At 37.0% G+C, this 25,823-nt stretch overlaps 1 protein-coding gene across 1 annotated transcript in view; it reads left to right on the top strand.

Moving 5' to 3' along the window:
- Positions 1–25,823, top strand: part of NCAM2 (neural cell adhesion molecule 2) — a 609,436-nt gene that overhangs the window by 540,388 nt on the left and 43,225 nt on the right. Inside the window, 1 exon segment of the mRNA XM_053706007.1 lies at positions 19,098–19,302. Within this exon segment, the coding sequence (XP_053561982.1) occupies positions 19,098–19,302 (205 nt within the window).

Below are 25,823 nucleotides of genomic sequence, written 5' to 3'. Positions count from 1 at the left end.
AAACACAATCTCAATCTCCTTCTCTGTCTTTCGGATTCAGAGGGTTTGAGGGAGGAGCGATCCATGGGTTCCTCTACAGAGTTTACTGGAGGTGCTGAGGGGGAAGAGGATAGTCTAAAGACCGGACGAGTAAGAGGATGAGAGGGAAGGATTCTACAAGTTCTGTCTCTCTCAGCTTGTCTCTCCTGGAAGCGAGAATCTAGACTGATACAAAGTGTTATAAAGTCATCCAAGGAAAAAGGAACATCACGATAAGTAAGTTCATCCTTGATGCGTTCATGCAAACCTCTCCTAAAGGCCACCTTACGAGCACTGCGATCCCAACTGGTCTCAAGTGCCAAGGTGTGAAACTCAATGGCATATTGTGCCACAGTTCTATTGCTCTCATTGCGAATGTGCAGCCTGCACTGGCTAAGAAAACCTCTACAATCAGTAGTACCATAATATTTGTCAGGCATGGTATCCGGGGTATACTTCCAGAAGCAGAGGAAGAAGTTGCAGCACTTCTTCCCCTATTAAAATAAAAGAAAATCCCTCCCAAAATAAAAACACCACCTAATCTAATACTAAACTACCAATAGCCCTCAAAAAGTGCCATTTGTAGGGCATTGTCCTAAATTAAACAACTCTTTTACTTAAAAAAATACCAATTACCCCTAACAGTAAAACCCCCCACCCAACCAACCCTCCAAAAATAAAAAAACCTAACACTAAAAAAACCTAGGCTACCCATTGCCCCTAAAGGGGCATTTGTATGGACATTCAGCTTTTTACTACCCTTAAAAGGGTAATCAGCTCTTTTACAGCCCATTAAATCCCTAATCTTTTTTTAAAAAAAAACATCCTAAAACTAAGCCCCAAATAGGTTATCACCATTCCTGAAGTCCGTCGGTGAAGGTCTTCTTCCAGGTGGCTCCATCATCTTCTATCTTCATCCAGAGCGAAGGCGGCATGGTGCGGAGCGGTCTTCCCCGATGACCGGATCCGGAGCAGTGGTCCTCATCGGTGGTCCACATCGGTGGTCCACATCGGTGGTCTTCAGCGGTGGTCATCCTCAGCGGTGTGGAGGCTCCTCTTCATCCAATCTCCAGCATACACTGAAAATTGAATGAAAGGTACCGCATTCAATTTGGGGTAACTTACATTCCTATTGGCTGACATTTTGAAATCAGCCAATAGGATTAGAGCTACTAAAATCCTATTAACAGTTCAAATCAGCCTATAAGATTTCAGTAGCTCTCATCATATTGTCTGATTTCAAAATTTCAGCCAATAGGAATGCAAGGTACCCCAATAAATATGGGGTACCTTGCATTTAATCTTCAGTGTGCGGCAAACCATTGCAAGAAGAGGAGCCTCCAGGCCGCTTTGGACCACCATTGCTGAAGACCGCCACTGAGGACTGCTGCTGTGAACCACCGCTGAGGACCACCGCTGAGGATCCATGCATCAGGGAAGCCAGCTACGCACCTCGGCTCCGTGCCGCCTTCCCTCCGGATGGAGGTAGAAGATGATGGAGCTACCTGGAAGAAGACCTTCTCCGCCGGATTTCAGGAACGTTGAGTACTTATTTTGGGGTTAGATTTAGGATTTTATTTTTAAGATTAGGGATTTAATCGGCTTGTAAAAGAGCTGAATGCCCTTTTAAGGGCAATGCCTATACAAATGCCCCTTTAGGGGCAATGGGTAGTTTATGTATTTTTAGTGTTAGGTTTTTTTATTTTGGGGGTTTAATACTGTTAATGGGGACTTAGTATTTTTTAAACGCAAAAGAGCTGTATATCTTACGACAATGCCCTACAAAAGGCCCTTTTAAGGGCTATTGGTAGCTTAGTTTAGATTAGGTGGTGTTTTTATTTTGCGGGGCTTTTTTATTTTTATAGGGATTAGGTTTATTTTTTTTTAATTTTTTTATAATTTTGTTTATTTTTTTGAAATGTTAGACTTTTTTATTTTTTGTAATGTTAGATTAATTTTTTTGTAATTTAATGTTAGGATTTTTTATTTTAATAGTAATTTAGTAGTAATTGGGGTTGATTTGGGGTGTTCGGTTAGGGGGCTTAGTAACTAAATTAGTTATTTGCATTGTGGGGTTTGTCAGTTTAGAAGTTAATAGATAATTAGGTTTATTGCGATGTGAGGGGTGGCGGTTTAGGGGTTAATAGGTTAATTAGGTGTATTGCGATGTGGGGGTTTGTTGGTTTAGGGGTTAATAGTATAATTAGTTGGCGTTGTAGGGTTTGGCGGTTTAAGGGTTAATATTTAATTTATTTTGTTGGCGCTGTGGGGGTTTGGTGGTGTAAGGGTTAGGAAATTTCTGTTTTTTGTTAATACTTAGTACGGGTGGTTATGTTTATTTTTTTTCTTTATACTTCATATGGGTGGTTATTTTTTTTTAATACTTCGTGCAGGCGGTTAGTTTTATTTTTTTTTATAATTTGTGGGTGTGGTTCGTTTTTTTTTCTTAATACTTTGTGGGGGCGGTTATTTTTTTTTTGTGAGCGGTTACGTGTGTTTTAGTTATTTTGTGCTGGCGGTGGATTCTTTCACCACCCTGCCATTTTCTGAATCCACCTGGATGCAGCAAAGCCAGCATTCTTTTGGCTGCCTCGCGCAACCAACATTCCTTTGAGGATGTGTGCACAACTGGCGACACCAACGGACACGTCACAAACACGATTATAGTATAGTATACTAACACTAGCTCTGCATACTTGAGTATCTGCTGATTATTTTTAGATGGTTTAGGCAAATGTAGCCCATGAGTTATGCTTTCATTTAGACATGTGCATGGCGAAAAAATTCGGTTCGGTTCGGATCGATTCAGAATTTTTCGAAGTTCGGTTCAGATAGATTCGAATTCGGAAACTTTTGAATCGATTCGTTTCATTTCGGATTCGAAGAAATTCGGCTGGATTCAGTTCGGTTCAGAAATTCGGAATTTCGTTTAGTGTTAGGTGGGATTAGACTAGTATTATGTACTGTATATTAGGTGTAACCCATAGCAGAGTGATATAACCTAATATACTGTACAATACTAGTGTAATCCATGGCCATCTGAATTTACAGAATAAATCCGAAGTAATTCAGATTTATTCACGAAATTCGGCAGTATTTTAATACTGAAATTCGGTTTCATCCGAATCGCTGAATTTTCCGAATTTCCGAACCGAATTGCACATATCTACTTTCATTGTTTACAGAGGAATTCCTTTCTCTACAATATGATTAAGTGGGTTTCAGTGTATATCACGGCTTTACATTTTCCCTAGTCCACTAGCCCTGGAGAAATAAGAAATTGCAGTAGACCAGTACACCTTTTCACCTTTTCCTATCTTTAACATTAAATGGGTTAGAAACTTTTTACTTCTGGGCTAGTATCTCTTAACGCCTGATTAGTAAATTATAGTAATATTTTTCCACCCCTGGTGTATATTATCATTTTCTATAACAGCTTCTTTACTAGTCCTTATATAGCCTGTATTATGAAATAGTTTTTAAACTTGAGTTTATCATTAATTTAATCCTGCATCATTATGGGCTAAATTTGATTCAGCAGCAGGATATTTTTCTGTTATGTCCTGCAAACCTCGGTGGAAATGTAAAGTAATTTCATTTTCTTCTGCATGTGGCTGATTGATACCAACAGGGAATTCAAATTAATAGCAGCAGGCAAATATTTTTTTTTCATGCATCGTACAACAGAATACAACATCATAAGAGTATTCTACAGTGTTTTACCAATTCGACATTTTGAAATGTTTTACCTGTAAACATATTGAATGCTGTATAATCATTATAGAATACCTTTGGTTTTAATTAATGTTTTAAAGGGACAGTCAACACTCAAATTTTTGTTATTTAAAAATATACGACTAGATTTAGAGTTTGGCGTCAGCCAATAGAATGCGAGGTCAATCCGATTCACTGATTGGATCAGCCAATTGGATTGAACTTCAATCTGATTGGCTGATTGAATCAGCCAATCAGATGTTTCTTACCTTAATTCCGATTGGCTGATAGAATCTTATCAGCCAATCGGAATTCGAGGGACGACTTCTTGGATGACATCCCTTAAAGGAATCGTCATTAGTCCGTCGGTTGAAGAGGATGGCTCCGCGTCGGCTGGCTGGAAGATGGCTCTGTTCCGCTCTGGATGGATGAAGATAGAAGACCCCACTTGGATGAAGACCTCTACTGGATGGAAGACCTCTTCTTGCCCCGCTTGGATGAAGACTTCTACCGGATGGAGGACATCTTCTTGCTCCGCTTGGATGAAAAATTTGGCTCGGCTGAGTGAAGACGACTCAAGGTAGGGAGATCTTCAGGGGGTTTAGTGTTATGTTTATTTAAGGGGGGTTTGGGTGGGTTAGAGTAGGGGTATGTGGGTGGTGGGTTTTAATGTTGGGGAAGGGATATTGTATTTTTATTTACAGGTAAAAACAAAATTTATGCTTACCTGATAAATTACTTTCTCTTACGGTGTATCCAGTCCACGGATTCATCCTTACTTGTGGGATATTCTCATTCCCTACAGGAAGTGGCAAAGAGAGCACACAGCAGAGCTGTCCATATAGCTCCCCCTCAGGCTCCGCCCCCCCAGTCATTCAAAAATAAATTTGAACCTGACTTAATTGCCAGGGCGGGCCATGGACTGGATACACCATAAGAGAAAGTAATTTATCAGGTAAGCATAAATTCTGTTTTCTCTTACATGGTGTATCCAGTCCACGGATTCATCCTTACTTGTGGGATACCAATACCAAAGCTTTAGGACACGGATGAAGGGAGGGAACAAGTCAGGTAACCTAAATGGAAGGCACCACTGCTTGCAAAACCTTTCTCCCAAAAATAGCCTCCGAAGAAGCAAAAGTATCGAATTTGGCAAAAGTATGCAGTGAAGACCAAGTTGCTTCCTTTCAAATCTGTTCAACAGAAGCCTCATTCTTGCAATTCCATGTGGAAGCCACAGCTCTGGTGGAATGAGCGGTATTTGTTCAGGAGGCTGCTTTCCAGCAGTCTCATATGCCAATCGGATGATGCTTTCAGCCAGAAGGAAAGAGAGGTAGTAGTCACTTTTTGACTTCTCCTCTTACCAGAATAGACAACAAACAAGGATGATGTTTGTTTGAAATCTTTAGTTGCTTTTAAATAGAATTTTAAAGCACGAACCACATCAAGATTGTGTAACAGTCGTTCCTTCTTAGAAACTGGATTAGGGCACAGAGAAGGAACAATGATTTCCTGGTTAATATTCTTATTAAAAAACACTTTTGGAAGGAAGCCAGGTTTGGTACGCAAAACAACCTTATCTGCTTGGAACACCAGATAGGGTGAATTACACTGCAAAGCAGACAATTCTGAAACTCTTCGAGCAGAAGAAATAGCTACCAAAAAAAACAAACTTTCCAAGATAATAACTTAATATCTATGGAAAGTAAAGGTTCAAATGGAACCCCTTGAACAACTGAAAGAACTAAATTTAGACTCCATGGAGGAGCCACAGGTTTATAGACAGGCTTGATTCTAACTAGAGCCTGTGCAAATGCCTGAACGTCTGGTACTGCTGCCAGACGCTTGTGTAACAGGATAGACAGAGCAGATATCTGTCCCTTTAAGGAACTAGCTGACAATCCCTTCTCCAATCCTTCTTGGAGAAAAGACAATATCCTTGGAATCCTAATCTTACTCCACAAGTAACCCTTGGATTCACACCAACAAAGATATTTCCGCCATATCTTATGGTAAATTTTCCTGGTGACAGGCTTTCTGGCCTGGATCAGAGTATCTATAACTGATTCAGAGAACCCACGCTTAGCTAGAATTAAGCATTCAATCTCCAAGCAGTCAGTTGCAGAGAAACTAGATTTGGATGCTTGAATGGACCCTGTATTAGAAGATCCTGCCTCGATGGCAGCTTCCATGGTAGAACCGATGACATGTCCACTAGGTCTGCATACCAAGTCCTGCGTGGCCACGCAGGCGCTATCAGAATTACCGAAGCCTTCTCCTGTTTGATTCTGGCTACTAGCCGAGGGAAAAGAGGAAACGGTGGAAAGACATAAGCTAGACTGAAGGACCAAGGCGCTACTAGAGCATCTATCAATGCCGCCTTGGGGTCCCTGGACCTGGATCTGGATCCGTAAAGGGGAAGTTTGGTGATCTGACGGGATGCCATCAGATCCTATTCTGGAATGCCCCATAGCTGGGTCAGCTGAGCAAAAACCTCCGGGTGGAGTTCCCACTCCCCCGGGTGAAAAGTCTGACGACTCAGAAAATCCGCCTCCCAGTTGTCTACTCCTGGGATGTAAATTGCAGATAGGTGGCAGGAGTGATCCTCCGCCCATTTGATGATCTTGGTTACTTCCTTCATCGCTAAGGAACTCTTTGTTCCTCCCTGATGATTGATGTATGCTACAGTCGTGATGTTGTCCGACTGAAATCTGATGAATTTGGCCTCCGCTAGTTGAGGCCATGCCTGGAGCGCATTGAATATCCTTATCAGTTCCAAAATGTTTATCGGGAGAAGAGATTCTTCCCGAGACCATAGGCCCTGAGTTTTTAGGTAGTCCCAGACCGCACCCCAGCCTAGCAGACTGGCATCGGTCGTGACAATGATCCACTCCGGTCTGCGGAAGCACATTCCCTGAGACAGGTGATCCTGAAACAACCACCAGAGAAGAGAATCTCTGATTTTCTGGTCCATTTGTATTTGAGGAGACAAATCTGCATAATCCCCATTCCACTGTTTGAGCATGCACAGTTGCAGTGGTCTGAGATGAATTTGGGCAAAAGGGACAACGTCCATTGCCGCAACCATTAATCCGATTACCTCCATGCACTGAGCTACAGAAGGCCGAGGAATGGAATGAAGAACTCTGCAAGTAGTTAAAAGCTTTGACTTCCTGACCTCTGTCAGAAATATTTTCATTTCTTCCGATTCTATTAGTGTTCCCAGGAAGGGAACCCTTGTGAGCGGGGACAGAGAACTTTTTTCTACGTTCACCTTCCACCCGTGAGACCTTAGAAAGGCCAGAACAATGTCCGTATGAGCCTTGGCTCTGTGAAAAGACGACGCCTGTATTAAGATGTTGTCTAGGTAAGGTGCTACTGCAATGCTCCACGGTCTTAGTACCGCTAGAAGGGACCCTAGCACCTTTGTGAAAATTCTGGGAGCGGTGGCCAACCCGAAAGGAAGGGCCACAAACTGGCAATGCGTGTCCAGAAAGGCGAACCTTAGGAACTGATGATGATCTTTGTGGATAGGAATATGTAGGTACGCATCCTTTAGATCCACGGTAGTCATATGTTGACCTTCCTGGATCATCGATAAGATTGTCCAAATGGTTTCCATTTTGAATGATGGAACTCTGAGGAATTTGTTTAGAATTTTTAGATCCAGGATTGGCCTGAAAGTTCCTTCCTTTTTGGGAACTACAAACAGGTTTGAGTAAAAGCCCAGTCCTTGTTCTGCAATTGGAACTGGGTGTATCACTCCCATCTTTAGAAGATCTTCTACACAGCGTAAGAACGCCTGTTTCTTTGTCTGGTCTGAAGACAAACGAGAAATGTGGAACCTTCCCCTTGGAGGAGAGTCCTTGAATTCTAGAAGATACCCCTGAGTAACAATTTCTAATGCCCAGGGATCTGGAACATCTCTTGCCCAAGCCTGAGCAAAGAGAGAAAGTCTGCCCCCTAATAGATCCGGTCCCGGATTGGGGGCTACCCCTTCATGCTGTTTTGGTTCCAGCCGCAGGCTTCTTGGCCTGTTTACCCTTGTTCCAGCCCTGCAAAGGCTTCCAGGTTGCTTTGGGCTGGGAAGCGTTACCCTCTTGCTTTGCGGTTGCAGAGGTTGAAGCAGGTCCGCTCCTGAAGTTGTAAAAGGAGCGAAAATTAGCCTTGTTTTTGGAATTAAACGGTCTATCTTGTGGAAGGGCATGGCCCTTTCCCCCAGTGATATCCAAAATAATTTCTTTCAACTCGGGGCCGAATAGGGTCTTTCCCTTGAAAGGAATATTTAGTAATTTTGTTTTGGACGACACGTCAGCCGACCACGATTTGAGCCAAAGCGCTCTTCGCGCCATAATGGCAAAACCAGAATTTTTCGCCGCTAACTTAGCTAATTGTAAAGCGGCATCTGTGATAAAAGAATTAGCCAGCTTTAGAGCATGAATTCTATCCATGACTTCGTCATATGAAGTCTCCCTCTGGAGCAACTCCTCCAGCGCCTCAAACCAAAAAGCCACTGCAGTAGTTACAGGAATAATGCAGGCAATCGGTTGAAGAAGGAAACCTTGTTGAACAAATATTTTCTTTAGTAAACCTTCTAATTTTTTTTCCATAGGATCTTTGAAAGCGCTTGGCTAGTGTTGAAACTGCTCCCTCTACCTTAGGGACTGTCTGCCACGCGTCCCGCCTGGGGTCAGTTATGGGGAACATTTTCTTAAAGATAGGGGGGGAAACAAAAGGTACACCTGGTCTCTCCCACTCCCTAGTCACAATATCCGCCACCCTCTTCGGGATCGGAAACGCATCAGTGTATACAGGGACTTCTAGAAACTTGTCCATTTTACACAATTTTTCTGGGACCACCATGGGGTCACAATCATCCAGCGTAGCTAAAACCTCCTTAAGCAGTACGCGGAGGTGTTCCAGCTTAAATTTAAACGCTAAGGAATCTGATTCTGCTCGCTGAGAAACCCTTCCTGTGTCAGAAATTTCTCCCTCGGACAGTACATCCCTCACTGCCACTTCAGAGTGTTGTGAGGGTACAACAGATAAATCATCCAAAACTTCTGATTGCTCATCCTCTGTTCTTAAAACTGAGCTATCACGCTTTTTAGGAAAAACTGGCAGTTTGGAAAGAAATGCCGCAAAGGAATTATCCATGACTGCTGCTAATTGTTGTAATGTAATAGGGGCCAATGCGCTAGAGGTACTAGGCATCGCTTGCGCGGGCGTAACTGGTGTCGACACATGGGGAGAGGAAGGAGGGACTATCCTCGTTACCTTCCGTTAAAGAATCATCTTGGGCTACATTTTTAAGTGTCACTGCATGGTCTTTAAAATGTTTAGATACCTTAGCACACTTTAAACACAAATGTAAAAAGGGTACCGCCATGGCTATTAAACACATAGAATAAGGTCTATCTGTAGGCTCAGACATGTTAAACAGACTTAGACAGCACTCAAATACAGTAAAATACAATTTTTGAAAAAACGGTACTGTGCCTTTAAATAATAAAAAGCGCACACTTTTTTACTAAATCTCCAAAAATCATCCAATCTTTATGAAATTTTCACCATATGATCCTAATTCTTTGAAATGATTGCACAGTTAATTTCAAGTCAATTAACCCCTTACTGCCTAAATCGGAGCAAATTAAAGCTGGCAACCGGTTAGAAAACTACAGCACCATGCCACAGCCTCTGCTGTGGCCCTACATTCCTTGGGGATTAGTTTTGATTGAAAATAAGCCTCTCTGAAGTCCTCAAGTAATCTCTGGACTCTTCACATGGAGATGCATGAAGCTGTCTGTAAAATCAACTGCACAACTGAGGCACAAATTTCAGGCCCCCTCCCTCTTCACTTTGGGGTTGTGGGGCCTTCCCAAGCCAAAATAGGTGTCTAAATATATGCCATGCGGAATAAACTCCAAAAAAGTGTTTCAAATGTAATATAAACTTGTATAAATATCAGATTTTTGTAAAAAAATAATCGATTGCCCCTTAACAGTGTCCACCAGTGTTTTGAGCCCTTTCAAATAAGCCTTCCTTCTATACTAAGTCTCAGAATATGGCTTACCTTTCCCACATGGGGATTCTTGTCAGTCTTCTAGCATTACTAAGTCTTGACTAGAAAAAATGACTGAAACATACCTTAAAGCAGTTAAGCCTGCAAACTGTTCCCCCCAACTGAAGTTTTCTGGTACTCAACAGTCCTGTGTGGGAACAGCAATGGATTTTAGTTACAACATGCTAAAATCGTTTTCCTCTCAGCAGAAATCTTCATCACTTTCTGCCACAGAGTAAATAGTACAAACCGGCACTATTTTAAAATAAGAAACTTTTGATTGAAGAAATAAAAACTACAAATCTAACACCACATTCACTTTACCCTCCCGTGTAGATGCTACTTGTTAGAGCGGCAAAGAGAATGACTGGGGGGCGGAACCTGAGGGGGAGCTATATGGACAGCTCTGCTGTGTTCTCTCTTTGCCACTTCCTGTAGGGAATGAGAATATCCCACAAGTAAGGATGAATCCATGGACTCGATACACCATGTAAGAGAAAGAGCTGATTACTTTGGGTCAATGCCCCGCAAAAGGCCGTTTTTAAGAGCTGGTAAAAGAGCTGATTACTTTTTAATTTAGAATAGGGCAGGGCATTTTATTATTTTGAGGAGCTTTTTTTATTTTATTTTCTGTAATTTAGTGTTTGATTTTTTGTATTATAGATTAGTTTATTTAATTGTATTTTAGTTTAGTTAATTGTAGGTAATGTATTTAATTAATTTATTGATAGTGTAATGTTAGGTGTATTTGTAACTTAGGTTAGGATTTATTTTACAGGTAATTTTGTAATTATTTTAACTAGGTAGTTATTAAATAGTTATTAATTATTTAATAGCTATTGTACCTAGTTAAAATAAATACAAAGTTGCCTGTAAAATAAATATAAATCCTAAAATAGCTACCATGTAACTATTAGTTATATTGTAGCTATATTAGGGTTTATTTTATAGGTAAGTATTTAGTTTTAAATAGGAATAATTTATTTAATTATAGTACATTTATTTAGATTAATTTAAATTATATTTAACTTAGGGGGGTGTTAGGGTTAGGGTTAGACTTAGGTTTAGGGGTTAATAACTTTATTATAGTAGCTGCGACGTTGGGGGCGGCAGATTAAGGGTTAATAATTTTAGGTAGGTGGCGGCGATGTTAGGGAGGGCAGATTAGGGGTTAATAAAATTTATTATAGTGTTTGTGAGACGGGAGTGCGGCGGTTTAGGGGTTAATACATTTATTATAGTGGCGGCGAGGTCCTGTCGGCAGATTAGGGGTTAATAATTGTAGGTAGGTGACGGCGACATGGGGGGGGGCAGATTAGGGGGTAATAAATATAATATAGGTGTCGGCGATGTTAGGGGCAGTAGATTATGGGTTCATAGCTATAATGTAGGTTGCGGCGGTGTCCGGAGCGGCAGATTAGGGGTTAATAATATAATGTAGGTGTCAGCGATAGCGGGGGTGGCAGATTAGGGGTTAATAAGTGTAAGGTTAGGGGTGTTTAGACTCGGGGTTTATGTTAGGGTGTTAGGTGTAGACTTAGAGAATGTTTCCCCATAGGAAACAATGGGGCTGCGTTAGGAGCTGAACGCTGCTTTTTTGCAGGTGATAGGTTTTTTTTCAGCCAGCTCAGCCCCATTGTTTCCTATGGGGATATCGTGCACAAGCACGTTTTTCCAGCTTACCGCTACCGTAGGCAACGCTGGTATTGAGGGTTGAAGTGGAGCTAAATTATGCTCTACACTCCCTTTTCTGAGGCTAACGCAGCCATTCAGACAATTCTAAATACCAGTGTTGTCTTAATGGTGCGCTGGAAAAAAAGGCAGCGTTAGCACCGCGGGTCTATACCGACAAAACAATAAATCTAGGCGATAGATAATGCCTTTATTACCCATTCCCCAGTTTTGCAAAACCAGCATGATTATAATACACTTTTTACCTCTGTGATTGCCTTGTATCTAAGCCTCGGCAAACTGCCCCTTATTTCAGTTCTTTTGACAGACTTGCATTGTAGCCAACCAGTGCCCACTCCTAGGTAACTTCACGTGCATGAGCTCAATGATTTTATATGAAACACATGAACTAACACCCTCTAGTGGTGAAAAACTGTCAGATTACAGACGGCCTTCAAGGTCTAAGAAATTAGCATAGGAACCTCCTAGGTTTAGCTTTTAACTAAGCATACAAAGAGAACCAAGCAAAATTGGTGATACAAGTAAATTGGAAAATTGTTTAAAATCACATGCCCTATTTGAATCATAAAAGTTTATTTTGGACTTGACTGTCCCTTTAAGGGACATCATGCTCAAATATTTGTTATCATGTATATGAAAACTAAGTATTTTTGTTTTGTTTTTGCTATTCACATATAAATGAAATTAGCAGTGAATGCATGTTGTATGCCTGGGTATCCAGTATTCTCTGAGCTTTGATGGAGAAGGACAAGCCCCCAAAGAACCTAGCAATAAAATGTCAGTGTATTTACATTGATTAAGCATTTAATAAATAATCAAATGAATACAAATAAAATAAATTAAAATAATGAGAATAAACTGTATTGCCTTTAGAAATATCTTCTTATTTTTCAAACATAAACATTTTAAAATATTATTTCCTTATAAAAGGGCACAGAAGTGATACCGTAAATGCATATTTAACTTTTTGGGGCCTATCTATCAAGCTCCGAATGGCCCGTGTCAGAAAGACCGCTGCTCCATAACCCTGTCCGCCTGCTCTGAGCAGGCGGACAGACATCGCCGGAAATCAACCCGATCGAGTACGATCGGGTTGACTGACACCTCCCTGCTAGTGGCCCATTGGCCGCGAGTCTGCAGGGGGCGGCATTGCACCAGTAGCTCTTGTGAGCTGCTGGTGCAATGCTGAATACGGAGTTCTTGAGGTGTGGTCAAGATTTTTCACCTAAACGCAGACTCAGTATGTGGAATTTAGGTGTGATTGCCCAGAGAAGTACCTTGTCTCACAGTTGTGTCTTACTATATAAAAGCTGACAAAGTTGTATCTTTTTTTTAATTATCTTGACCTTTATTTTTAAATTAATGGGTTTTTTTTTTGTTCTGCACGTTATAGTGGACTGCTTTGTAGAGGTTTTGTTTTTTTTTGGGGGGGGAGTTTGTATGCTTTTTAAACATTTTTGTGATGCCGGTTTCTATGCTGAAATCTATGCCATTGTGTCCATAACGTTCAAGGCAATTGAAATGTTTGCAAACCAGAAGTGAATTACCAGCTAATTTCTTCTTTTAGGAGGAAAAAAAAGTATAAGCCTAGTGTGGCTATGTAATTGTTTTTTAATGGTTTTTATAATCTACTTTTTCACATAAAACCTGAAAATAAGCTAGATTCCCTACATTTTAGAAAATAAGTATGATATATATTTATTTAACAACAGAATAATTTGATAATCTAAAAGGGGAATTGGCTAGATTGTCTGCAGTAAAATTAAATGTTACTTCCTTTTCTAAGGATATCTTTGGCTATTAAAAGTATCCCATAATGGGTAGTGGCCCCATTTATTAAAATACTTAATTACATATATTTTTTTAGTAATATATACATGTTTGAAGAAAAACTTAAATGTATCACTTCATATAGACGTATGACATGTTTCCTTAGCTCAAACTAAATACTTAACCACTGGCATATAATAGACACTAGAGATGTGCATTAATTTAGGGATGAATGCACATTTGTCATGAAAATCTAATTTTCTTTTAGTTTTAATGAAACGAATATCCGAATGAATGCACCAACATAAATAAAGAAAATGAAAAAATTCTAACGTCAGTATTTAAGCAGTTAAAGGGACACTGAACCTAATTTTTTTTCTTGCGTGATTCAGAAAGAGCATGACATTTTAAGCAACTTTCTAATTTACTCCTATTATCAAATTTTCTTCATTCTCTTGATATCTTTATTTGAAATGGAAGAATGTAAGTTTAGATGCCAGCCCATTTTTGGTGAACAACCTGGGTTGTTCTTGCTGATTGATGGATAAATTGATCCACCAATTAAAAAGTGCTGTCCGGAGTACTGAACCAAAATAAAGCTTAGATGCCTTCTTTTTTCAAATAAAGATAGCAAGAGAACGAAGAAAAATTGATAATAGGAGTAAATTAGAAAGTTGCTTAAAATCGCATGCTCTATCTGAATTACAAAAGAAACCATTTGTGTTCAGAGTCCCTTTAATACCTTAGTGTGCTCACCATGCTCTGCAAAGCACATTAAGGTAAGTATTTTAGCTTCAGGTGAACCTTTAACAAAAACAAATGTAAATATTTAACAAAATGAATACCGAATAGTGCAGTCACCAAATATTCAAGGAAACAAATTTCCCTGAATATTGGTAACTAAAATTTTGTCTGAAACAAAAATGTATTGGCTGCACATCTCTCATAGACACGATTGCTAAACTCTTTCTGAGAATCTAAACCATTTGAGATGAGTGAGTTTCCTTTGCATATAACATCTCAGAAATCTCTCAATAGATCTATGTCATGATGTATATCATTAGTAAGGATTTGATCACCAATGGCTTTCTTTGATGTTTGTTAATACAATGGAATTTAATTTTGGAAGGAGATAGTGCGGAAGTTTAATTTTACTTTGAAATAAGTAAATGAATATAAAGGTAAATACATAGATATTTGACTCAATAGTTTGCTTAAAGGGACATAATACTCATATGCTAAATCACTTGAAACTGATGCAGTATAACTGTAAAAAGCTGACAGGAAGATATCACCTGAGCATCTCTATGTAAAAAAGGAAGATATTTTACCTCACAATCTCCTCAGCTCAGCAGAGTAAGTTCTGTGTAAAAAGTTATACTTCACCTGCTCCCAGCTGCAGGTAAAAATAAAAATAAATGAAGAAATGAACAGCAGCCAATCAGCATCAGCAGTGCTGAGGTCATGAACTCTTACTGTGATCTCATGAGATTTGACTTAACTCTCATGAGATTTCATTTTAAGCTTCCTTTACCTGATTGGTGAAATAATATGAGAGTTCACGAGGCTCATCCCCTAAGCTGTCCCAGGACAGACACACTAAAATGCTGCTTAGAAATCCTTTATAATGGGAGGTGGATACTGAGGAACTTTTGAGGTAAAATATCTTTCTTTTTTACATAGAGATGTTCAGGAGATATTTTCTAGTCAGCTTTTTACAGCTATGCTGCATCACTTTCAAGTGTTTAAACATTTGGGTATTATGGCCCTTTAAACTAATTTTATTACAGGGAGTAATGTGTGTCTATCGTAAAATTTGTTGTTGAACAAATTAAGAACATCATTAATGTTTTGGTTTATTCTGGAATAAACATGGATGTACTAATATAAAGAAAATATGTATTGAGGAAGATGATATGGGTGCTCGAAAAATAATATGGAACATTATATGATATGTAGGTAATAGCCTTGAAATAAGGAACAAAATTGATACTAAACAAAGGAATAAGATTTAATTCTAGTTTAATAAAACATGTGGCTGGAAAGTCAAGAATTCCTGTACATATATTTCAGGAGGGTCCGGGTAAGATTTATTACATTTAGCAACAAGGAGGGATTTGTATGAAATCCAATAAATATTTTTCATAAAGATCTCCTGGATTATGCCAGAGCTTTAAAAAAAAATGAGTGCTTACGAGAATATTCTAACTTGCACTGAATTACAACCAATGTAGAATTACAACTACTTGAATTAACCTGTATGAAAATATCCCACTGTTCCTTATATATGAATATGCTTTTTGTATGTAGAGGTCATGTCGCTTTACATTACGCTTCCTGCAATGAATAATATAAATCTTATCAGTAGAACAGATTTATACAAAACTTGGAAGGTAAAATAATATAATTGAACCATAAAAAAAAAACATTTTTTGCTTTATTAAATTACTTGTATAATGCTGCCCCCTTATTGGTTTCTGTTAATAAAAGCATTAAAATTGTCAGTAATGTGTTGGGATTAAAAACTTGAGGTGCTTATAAGTGTAAGTCCAAAAACATTTGCATTAGTCTTCATTTGTAAAGTTTTTCTATTGTCTGTAATATTCTGTCAGTATTAAAGTGACATAATACACTTATGCTAAATCACTTGAAACTGATGCAGTATAACTGTAAAAAGCTGACAGGAAAATATCACCTGAGCATCTCTATGTAAAAAAGGAAGATATTTTACCTCACAATTTCCTCAGCTCAGCAGAGTAAGTTCTGTGTAAAAAATTATACTTCAGCTGTTGCCCAGCTGCAAGAGAAAAAAAAATGAAGAAATGAACAGCAGCCAATCAGCATCAGCAGTGCTGAGGTCATGAACTTTTTTATTATGATCTCATTAGATTACACTTAACTCTCATGAGATTTCATTGTAAACTTTGTTACACTGAATAGGGAAATAAGATGAGTGTGCACGAAAGCTCGTTCCTTCCACTGTCCCGGGACAGACATACTGATTTGTTGCTTAGAAGTCCTTTACAATGGGATGGGGCTACTGAGAAATTTTTGAGGTAAAATATCTTTCTTTTTTACATAGAGATGTTCAGGTGATATTTTCTAGTCAGCTTTTTACAGCTATACTGCATCACTTTTAAGTGTTTAAACATTTGGGTATTATGGCCCTTTAAGGTCCTCTATAATTAGTGAAGCACATTTATGGTAATAAATACATAATTATAACAATAATAATAATAATAATAATAATAGAAAATGCTTCTTAGTAGATTTATTCAATACACTGGCCCACATTTATGAAGCTGCAAAAACAGTTTTTGAGTACTTGCATGCAGGCTTGTGCACTACCAAGTTAAGAAGCAGCTGTTTTAAGCCCTTACCCACCTCAGAAGTGGTGGACTTAAATAATATCAGACTGATCAGTCTGGGGCAATCTAAAAGTTGAGCAGGAGGAGGAGCTGTGTAATATTTTCACTTGTGGGTGGCAGATGTCTCCTCAGTAGCTCTTAATGTGGTTATACAGCTTCCTTGGCTGGGAACATTGTCAGGCCACCGTTTCATAAATGGGAATAGTAATATTTATCTCATAGACTCAGATGTTTTTGTGGGTATGTACAAACAAATATATGATTAAAAGCATAAAAATGAATTTCCATGGGGTGTTGCTCTATTAAATGTTTTAGTAGCTATTTTTTTATGATTATAGCCATTTTCTGTGAGACTATAGTATACGCTGAGTACAAGCACACACATTGGTTCCCATTATACAAAGCACAAAAGGGCTATCTTCCCTACTTGGGATTGGGAACCTGTCCATCCATGTTCTCTTCAAGAGGGGAGTGGACACTGTTTGTTCACTGCCTTAATTTATCATTGTTTTAGTAGTGTACATGCTTCATAGTTTGAAAATGTTATTACATTTGTATTTTTAGTTTTATTAAAGCTGGAAGCCGTAATGATTAATAACATGAGAAGTAGCCAAGAGCAACAACATTAAAAAGAGCCATACTTCTCAAAACATGCCAAAAGGGTTTAATGGTAGCATCTGTTGAACGACAGAAATCCAAAAAATAATTTGAAAACTCAAAAAAAAAAATTCTTATGAACTGGGATGCAATTGATGAGAGTTCTCAATATTTAAAGGGACACTGAACCCACATTTCTTCTTTTGTGATGCAGATAGAGCATGCAATTTTAAGCAACTTTCTAATTTACTCCTATTATCATTTTTCTTCATTCTCTTGCTATCTTTATTTGAAAAAGAAGGCATCTAAGCTTTTTTTTTGGTTTAGTACTCTGGACAGCACTTTTTTTATTGGTGGATGAATTTACCCACCAATCAGCATGAACAACCCAGGTTGTTCACCATAAATGGGCCAGCATCTAAACTTACATTCTTGTATTTCAAATAAAGATACCAAGAATGAAGAAAATGTGATAATAGGAGTAAATTAGAAAGTTGCTTAAAATGTCACGCTCTATCTGAATCATGCAAGAAAAAAATTGGTCTCACTCAAAAGCAGGGCCTGTCAGTTACCCTGCACAAAGGAGTTTGGGGGATTTTACTCCAACACTTCTGAAGTGGTGGAGAGGTTAAGAAGCAAAATGAGCCTTCACCATCAAGGCCCAAAAGCAGGTTCCACTGCTTGATAAATGGAGCCCATTGGCTACATGTGCAGAACTGAAAGACTTGAACTTGAAAAAACATAGTTTTCTGGATTCCACCAATATAGCAATATATCTATTAATATAGACCATCTCAAGGGTATGTTTGTTGAAAATCTGTAAAATTTAAAGGATTATATTTTGCTTGTCATATTTTGTTTACTTGTTCAAACAATGCAGTATAGAAACATATTTTTAGATATCTATGATATATGATATTAACCAATGAAATTACAATAGGCCAGATTACAAGTGGCACGCTATTTAGCACTTTTTTTTGTGCACAAATATTGCCAGAAGTAAACTTTTAACACGTCCGGGTTAGTGCGCGTATTACAAGTTGAAAATAAAATGTGCGCAACTGATAACCGACGCACGCTAACTTGAGGACTTTGAATATCATGAGCATGTTAACCTCTTCTCTCCATAGACTTCAATGGAGAAAACCCAAAACTAACACTTATCGCTTATGCACTAACCCAACACCGCATTAAACCAACTGTGGTAACCCAATTTTTAAATCTATGTTCCTCACATAAAGAAAAGTTTTATTTAATTTTAAATATATATATATATATATATATATATATATATATATATAATTCATTTCTTAAAGGTATTTGAGTGGAAAGGGCTTCAAGTATATAAATATCCAAGTGTATATATCTGTTTATATGAGTATATATGTATGTATATACATATTAGCGCTGCAGAATCTGTTGGCACTCTACAAATAACCGACAATAATAATATATATATACACATATAAACGTAAACACAGATGAATACACATAAATACATATGTATATATACCTATTTAGATATACATTATAAACCTTTCCATTCAAATACCTTGTCATGTACCATATACCTTTTAACGCTTATAACTTTTTATTTTTAATATTTACCTGAGTCATTTTTATCAGATTGTGTATATATAAGTGTAACACTGTATTTTAACATATTTATTTTGTGATTAGTGCAACTTTTTATTTAGCCCTAATCTTTTATGCAAGGACTTCAAATGTGATAACCTGATGAGCCAGCAGCCGTATTTACTTTTAACTTGTAATATGTGTGCAAGTTAGCATGCCACTTGTAATATAGTCCAATTTGCTTTGATTAAAATTATTGTTTTTGAATGGACATAACTTTTTTTTATTTTTTTATTTATTAGATACTCTTTTCAGTGGTCTTGGGATTGGTGCAGTCATTGGATTGGCAGTAACAGCAATTCTTCTAATTCTTGTTGTGACGGATGTGAGTTGCTTCTTTTTAAGACAATGTGGCTTGTTGATGTGCATAACCAGAAGAATTTGTGGAAAGAAAAGTGGAACCAGTGGAAAAAGTAAAGATCTAGAAGAAGGAAAAGCTGCATACTTGTGAGTAAAATTATTTGTTGTAAATGTATTTTTTGTTTTTTTGTCGTTGTATATCATAGCTGTTCAGCATTCTTTGATGGCTGAAGAGAGACTAGATTTAAAAAATATTACAATGTGCATATAAGCAAATCGTTTAATAATAACTTGGGCTTGGGATTATATTGTGGCTTCATAAAAATTAACCAAGTTCCATTTCTCAGAGCACTTTGTAAAAGGCACCACTAAATCAAGAAGCATAAAATTAATCACTAATATATATATTAATTATTTATATACCTTTATTCTACTAAACGTGATAATATATTTTGCAATAAAAAAGAATACAGTATGAAAGATTAGTAGAGGAAAGACAATACCTGCCTAAAATGAAACTTCATCGGTCTTTCAGTGGTTATGGTAAATGTACTTACAAGTGTCTTTGATATATTTAGTGTTATTGGTGTATATATTCAAAAACATGCTGTACCTTTGATTTATTTTATCACTTTTGTTGTGTTTATCACTTTTGTTGTGTTTTGTTAATTACACATCAATACAACAATCATAGATGATTTTTTTTATTGAGGAAAATGGTTAATAGTTTTAGGGCTTTAAATATTAATTAAAGTACATCTGACCTTCAGCCCAGAAGAAACCCCACACTTTATAGGGGTGAAGCGTGCGTCTGCCAAGTTTGTTTGGAGGTCGAGTCTCTGAGGCACTTTCACTACAGATTACAGTATATATGCATATGAAATGAAAATCATGAAGGCTTAAATATTCAGCTCATCGAATTACTGCTTGAGACTATGAAATCTGGACTCAATTTAGAACAGTGTAAGGTATTTTCAACTTGCAAGGACAACACAATAAGATAAAGCGGCCACAAACTGAAAGATTCAACAATTTTTAAGATTCTCTCCCTGATATTGGGTCTCTGCTACTGGATCATTGTGGAGTTTAAATTTAACATTAAAAAAGGACACTCCAAAGAGTGAATAAGATGCTTAATAAATATATGAACTTTATAATGGTGAGGGAGGTATCTTCATCAGAAAACAACAAATGCATTATTTATTCTTCTACAAGTTATGTTCCATCCAAATCCAGTCTTGTGGTTTGCCCTTTTATCTGGACTAATGTGAAACAGCTGGTCTTTAAGATGATGCATTGCTTATAATCATACGCTGTTACAAGTAATGCCACTTGGATACTTCTGCAAAAGTATTCACTCTCCTGTCTGTAACTATTTTTACTATTTTTTGTGTGTGATATCTGATAAAACATTAACAGTCTTAAACAATATACATGAGAAACACATAGCATATTTAATGTTTTCTATTTGCTATTAAAAATAAATGAAAACAACTTTGTTGTTATTTTTGGAATAAGGCATTACTCCCTCTCACATATTTTCAGAAAACTAAAATCATTTGTCTAAGTATTAATTCCCCATTTTCAATAATGTTTAATTTAAAATGTAGGTATATACCAAATGTTAGCTCAGTTAAAGAAATATGACACTTCCGAATTTACAAAACCTAGTTGAAAAGAACATTATTAATTGATGTGAAAAATGCATTGCCTAAAATGTACAAACTGTTTGATTTATTTTTAATTGCAATCACAGTATTGCCCTCTCTTAGTATTATTAAATTGCCGAGGGTAAAGAATAATTTGAATGCAGGCTGACTTTAGTAGGGTGGGATCTATTTTGATGTGATGTTTTTTCATGTGATCTATTTATGTACACTCCACTCAGAATGAATAATATGCACAAAGTGTTCTAATATTACAGCACTGAATCACAACTTTCACAGAACATGCATTATTTTTGCTTAGGACTGTAATTGTGGTGCAGAGTACACTTGTGATTACCACATATCAAATTTATTTTAAATTCAGACTCTGTTATTACTGACTGTTGGAAAAAAGAAGAAATCACATAGCAATTGTGTTATCCGCTTGTTAGCACTTTGAAAGGTATTCTCTGAAGTTCTATAAACATAATTTATTGCAAACAGCTGTAGGAAGTCAATGACAGAAACAGTTCATATTCTGAGTCCAAGCACAGAATGTTCACCGTAACTAAACTTTATTTAAAAAAAAAATGCAATTGTATGCGGAAAAAGGAAAGACAACAAAATATTTTTTTCACACAGTTTATAAAGCAGCACATCCAAATCCTCTAAAAAAACAACCCCAGTTCTTTAGCCTACTCAGTCATGGTCTTCTACAAAACAACCCCGCATATTTACTGTCACACTTTAAGATGGTTAATGCAGGCAATGGAAGTTAGTATTTGTTGGCCTTTGTCTGTGGTTGCAGGGGCTACTGGGTGACAGGGGATGCTATGAAGATATGATGGGGAAAGTATCCATGTACTGAATGAAGGTAAAGTAACAAAAAAAAATAGGTTGTGCAGGTTATACTTTAGGTCTTATACAAAGAAGCAAGGGCCTTTGGTGTAACACTGATTCTGGTTGAGGTCAGCTAATGACCATCATATCTAAATGGGAAGAGGCATTGACTGTTGGGGTATAGCAGATATAGAAGAAAATACACAAGTGTTGACAACATTAAAGAGAGAAGCTTCAGAGGTTGTGAAGAAAAAAAGATGGTGGAAGTTTAGGGAAAATAAAATATGTGCAGAACAAGCTGAGAGTTAAATACAAATCTTAATTTATCTTTTCCTTGGAACTGAAGACAGTTTTTAGAAATGTAGAATTGGTGTTCTACAATGTCAAAAGGTCTTTATATTCTGTTGTCCTGAGGGAATATTGAGGTAAGTAAGGGTTGGGGCCCTGGGCTTTAGGGTTATTGTCACAGGGGGAGCAGACAACATGAATCCTACAAGTTAATACATGAGTACAACATCCTCATGCTTTGGAGAGATGGATTGTGAAATAGGAAAAACCAGAAGTAGTTGTCTCAATATAACAGCAAAAAAGGACCCTGCGCTCTAAATAAATACACACAAAACTGCTGTAGTAAGCAGACCCTCTCAATCTTCCACAAATCTGTATATTACTAATTAATATGATTCCACTAAAGGAAAGTATTAAAAACATAACCTGTGTAGTATCTGACTGATGTGAAACAGCTATATTTAAAGGGATATGAAACCCAATTTTCTTCTTTCATGATTCAGATAGAGCATGCAATTTTAGCAGCTTTCAAATTTTATCCTATTATCAATTTTTCTTTATTCTCTCTGTATCTTTAGTTTAAAAGCATAAATGTAAGATTAGGAGCCGGCCCATTTTTGGTTCATCACCTGGGTAGCACTTGTTGATTGGTGGCTAAATTAATGTTTCTCAGTAAGAGGACTTTTTGGATAATAGAAGCTACTTACATACATGGGTATTTATGGATTAAGGAGGAATCAATAAACAGACCCAGACTCTAATGTCTACAGGGAACATTATGGGTAGATTATTAAATTAACATGTAGCAAATAGACCATTTAGTTCCACAGGTGCAAGAGGGCAAGGATCTCAAGGTTATCCTATTGTCTTTGCAAACATACTTTGAACATAGGATCAGAATGCTGTGGATTTATAGTGAGCTCTTGAATCCCACTGTTACTAGGATTTCTTGAGCAGTCCTGGTTAAAGTGGGTAATCTGCTCAAACAGGTAACATACATGCTGTCCGTGGGTGTCTATCATAGAGGGAAATGTAAATGTCTGCCAGCAAGAGTAATTATTGTTATTTGTATTTTTTGTGTATAAAATGTTGCCTTTGCTAAAAACAACAACTTTGATGGTCTCTTTTGTTGTCTTGTTGCCTTTTTTCCATGATGTATTTCTGCTCATTATGAAAACCAAATAAAGGTTTTCGCTTTCCAATTTAGGACAGTCAGTTTCCCTGATTTTGCTACTGGTTCAGCTAGACCACAAATACATTTTTTTCTAATGCCAGTCACAAAAATAAAGAACTACTTGTCAGTTTTGCCTCTGTGTTGACTGTTGTAAAGTCTTATAAAAATCCCCATAATCTCCAGGCTCTGCAAGTAGACAAGAGAGTTGTATAATGGTCTTGCAGTGCTGACACTCAGAAAGGGCAAAAGCTATTTAATAAGCATGTCTGAGTTCCCTGAGTTAACTCTAAGCTCTACATCACAAACTGAAGTTAGAATCAGCCGAAAATTTTGCATATCAGCAGGGGTGCAAGGAACATATACCCCTTTTCAATATTTTTGTCTATCTTAGACCTGTCACATTGGTTGTAAGGTGATGTAGCCCATTGTACTATCTTGATTCTCTGTTGACTGGACATATAGAAACCTAAATCCATAACCATCTCTTGGACTGGGATATATAACTAACAGGTTGTTGGATTTCTCCACCTGTCTTTACAAACATCTCTTTGTTGGGGGTTGCACTTGGAGGGCTGATTGGACCTAAGGGGCTCCCCGAGTAGCATGTAACCCATTCAGGATAGCTTAATCATTCAGAACTATTTGAAAACATGGTAAGGGAGGGGTGGGCACTGGCTTTTTGTATACTGTTTAAACTGTCTCCATTTGCAATTTTTTCATGTTTTCCTCATGATGGTTTCATAGTATATTCTTATCTCCCTTATTACACTTATTTTCTTTTACTAGTATACACAATTCTAATCTTTTGAGTCGAGTTCTGTGAACTTTATTATTAGATTCACAAAAAAATAATATTTTTTATGCAATAACTTTTTGTGTAGGCCACAAATTTACTAAGACTTTATAAAAGTACACTCATGTCTATTTATTGTCTGTATAAAAAGCCATTCATTTAGATTCTATGAAATGTTATATTCCAATTACAAACTCATAATAGTATTAATTGTATTATATTATCAGAATCCCAAATTCACCAACAGTTTTGTTTTTGATTTTTAATTCAATGCTCAGCTCCGCTATTCTCCCTTCCTTATTTTCTCACATAAAAGCCTAGGACTGCATACACCTCCTTGCACAGGAACGTCCAAACCATGCTTAACCTTGGCCAGAATCAATAATACATAGGGTACACGTAATTTAAAAATTATATAAAAATATTTACTATAAAAGTAATAAGGGCAATATTACAAGTGCAGTGCAATATTACTCAATATTACTCAGTAATACTATCGCACAGAATTGTGCGCTGGCATTACAAGTGTGTCTCAATGCAAATGCAACTGCACGTTCGCATCGCCCGTTAGCCAAGTGCTCACGAGAGCGTGCTTCCATAGGCTTCAATGGGAGCCTTATGCTAATAGACACTGCAAACCACATAGCACAGCTCAGTAAGCAAATCATTTAGCGTTGGACAGCAATAAATAAATATATATGTATATGCTTATATACATAAATATTTATGTGTTTGTATATGTATATACTCATATTAACACTTAAATATATATATGTATATAAACATATACATATATATTTATAGTAAAAACACAGTCCCCCATTGACCTCTATGTAAAGGAGATTTTGTTTTTCCAAACACCCCACATTCCCTCACTTTAACCCCTTATAAATGCTGTGTCCAGTTTTTTTTTTAATGTTTATATGTATTTTTATTTTAAATAACTGTCCTTTTTATTTTGGGGACAATTGGGGCAACTTTTTATATTTAATCAGAGGTCTGGCTTCTGGTTAATTGCACTTAGTGCAATTGAAACCGCAAGCTTGAGGGAGCATTGACCAGCAACTTGTAATGGCTGGTTATTTAACGCGCCAAATTTACGGGCATCAAATTTCTGTGTATCTCATAAATAAGTTTTGGCATTAAGCCTTGATCACAATTTAGTAATGACCAATTTATCCCCCAAATTTCCACAGTCTAATCCCTTAAAGATAATTAAATATTTAAAGTGGGATAAATAAAACAGCCTAAGAATAACTTGATATAGATAAAAATATAATGATTATTTAGGTATACAGAAAATAAATTAATAAATGGCAAAGGAAAAATACAGACAATCACGATCATTGAAACATCTTTCCTTCATACATATTAGCCAATATGCGTTCAAGATACACTTATAGATTTCATCCTAATGGGCACCATTTAAGCAATCAGGTATATGTTGAATAAACAAAGAAAAAAAAACATGTTTTAAAACTAACATATCCTATTTAGGGCCACCCCACTCTCGCGCAAACATGATCGCATATTCTCATTTGTGCTAACCCAATTCCATATTCTCATATGCGGAAGCCCAATTGCACATTCTCATAAGCGTAAACCCATTCACATATTCTCATATGTGCAAACCTGACATGAAAATATGAATATTGTATAAATATGCTTTTTCATGTTTTCATCTACTTAAATGCAAAGGGCTCCAATACACATGTATATATGTGTATATATATATATATATATATATATATATATATATATATATATATATATATATATATATATATATATATATATATATATATATATATACAGTGGATATAAAAAGTCTACACACCCCTGTTAAAATGTTAGGTTTCTGTGATGTTAAAAAATGAGACAAAGATAAATCATTTCAGAACTTTATCCATCTTTAATGTGACCTATA

Source organism: Bombina bombina, chromosome 3 (genome assembly GCF_027579735.1).
Source record: "Bombina bombina isolate aBomBom1 chromosome 3, aBomBom1.pri, whole genome shotgun sequence".
Classification (NCBI taxonomy): domain Eukaryota; kingdom Metazoa; phylum Chordata; class Amphibia; order Anura; family Bombinatoridae; genus Bombina; species Bombina bombina.
This window is presented reverse-complemented; position numbering and strand designations above follow the sequence as displayed.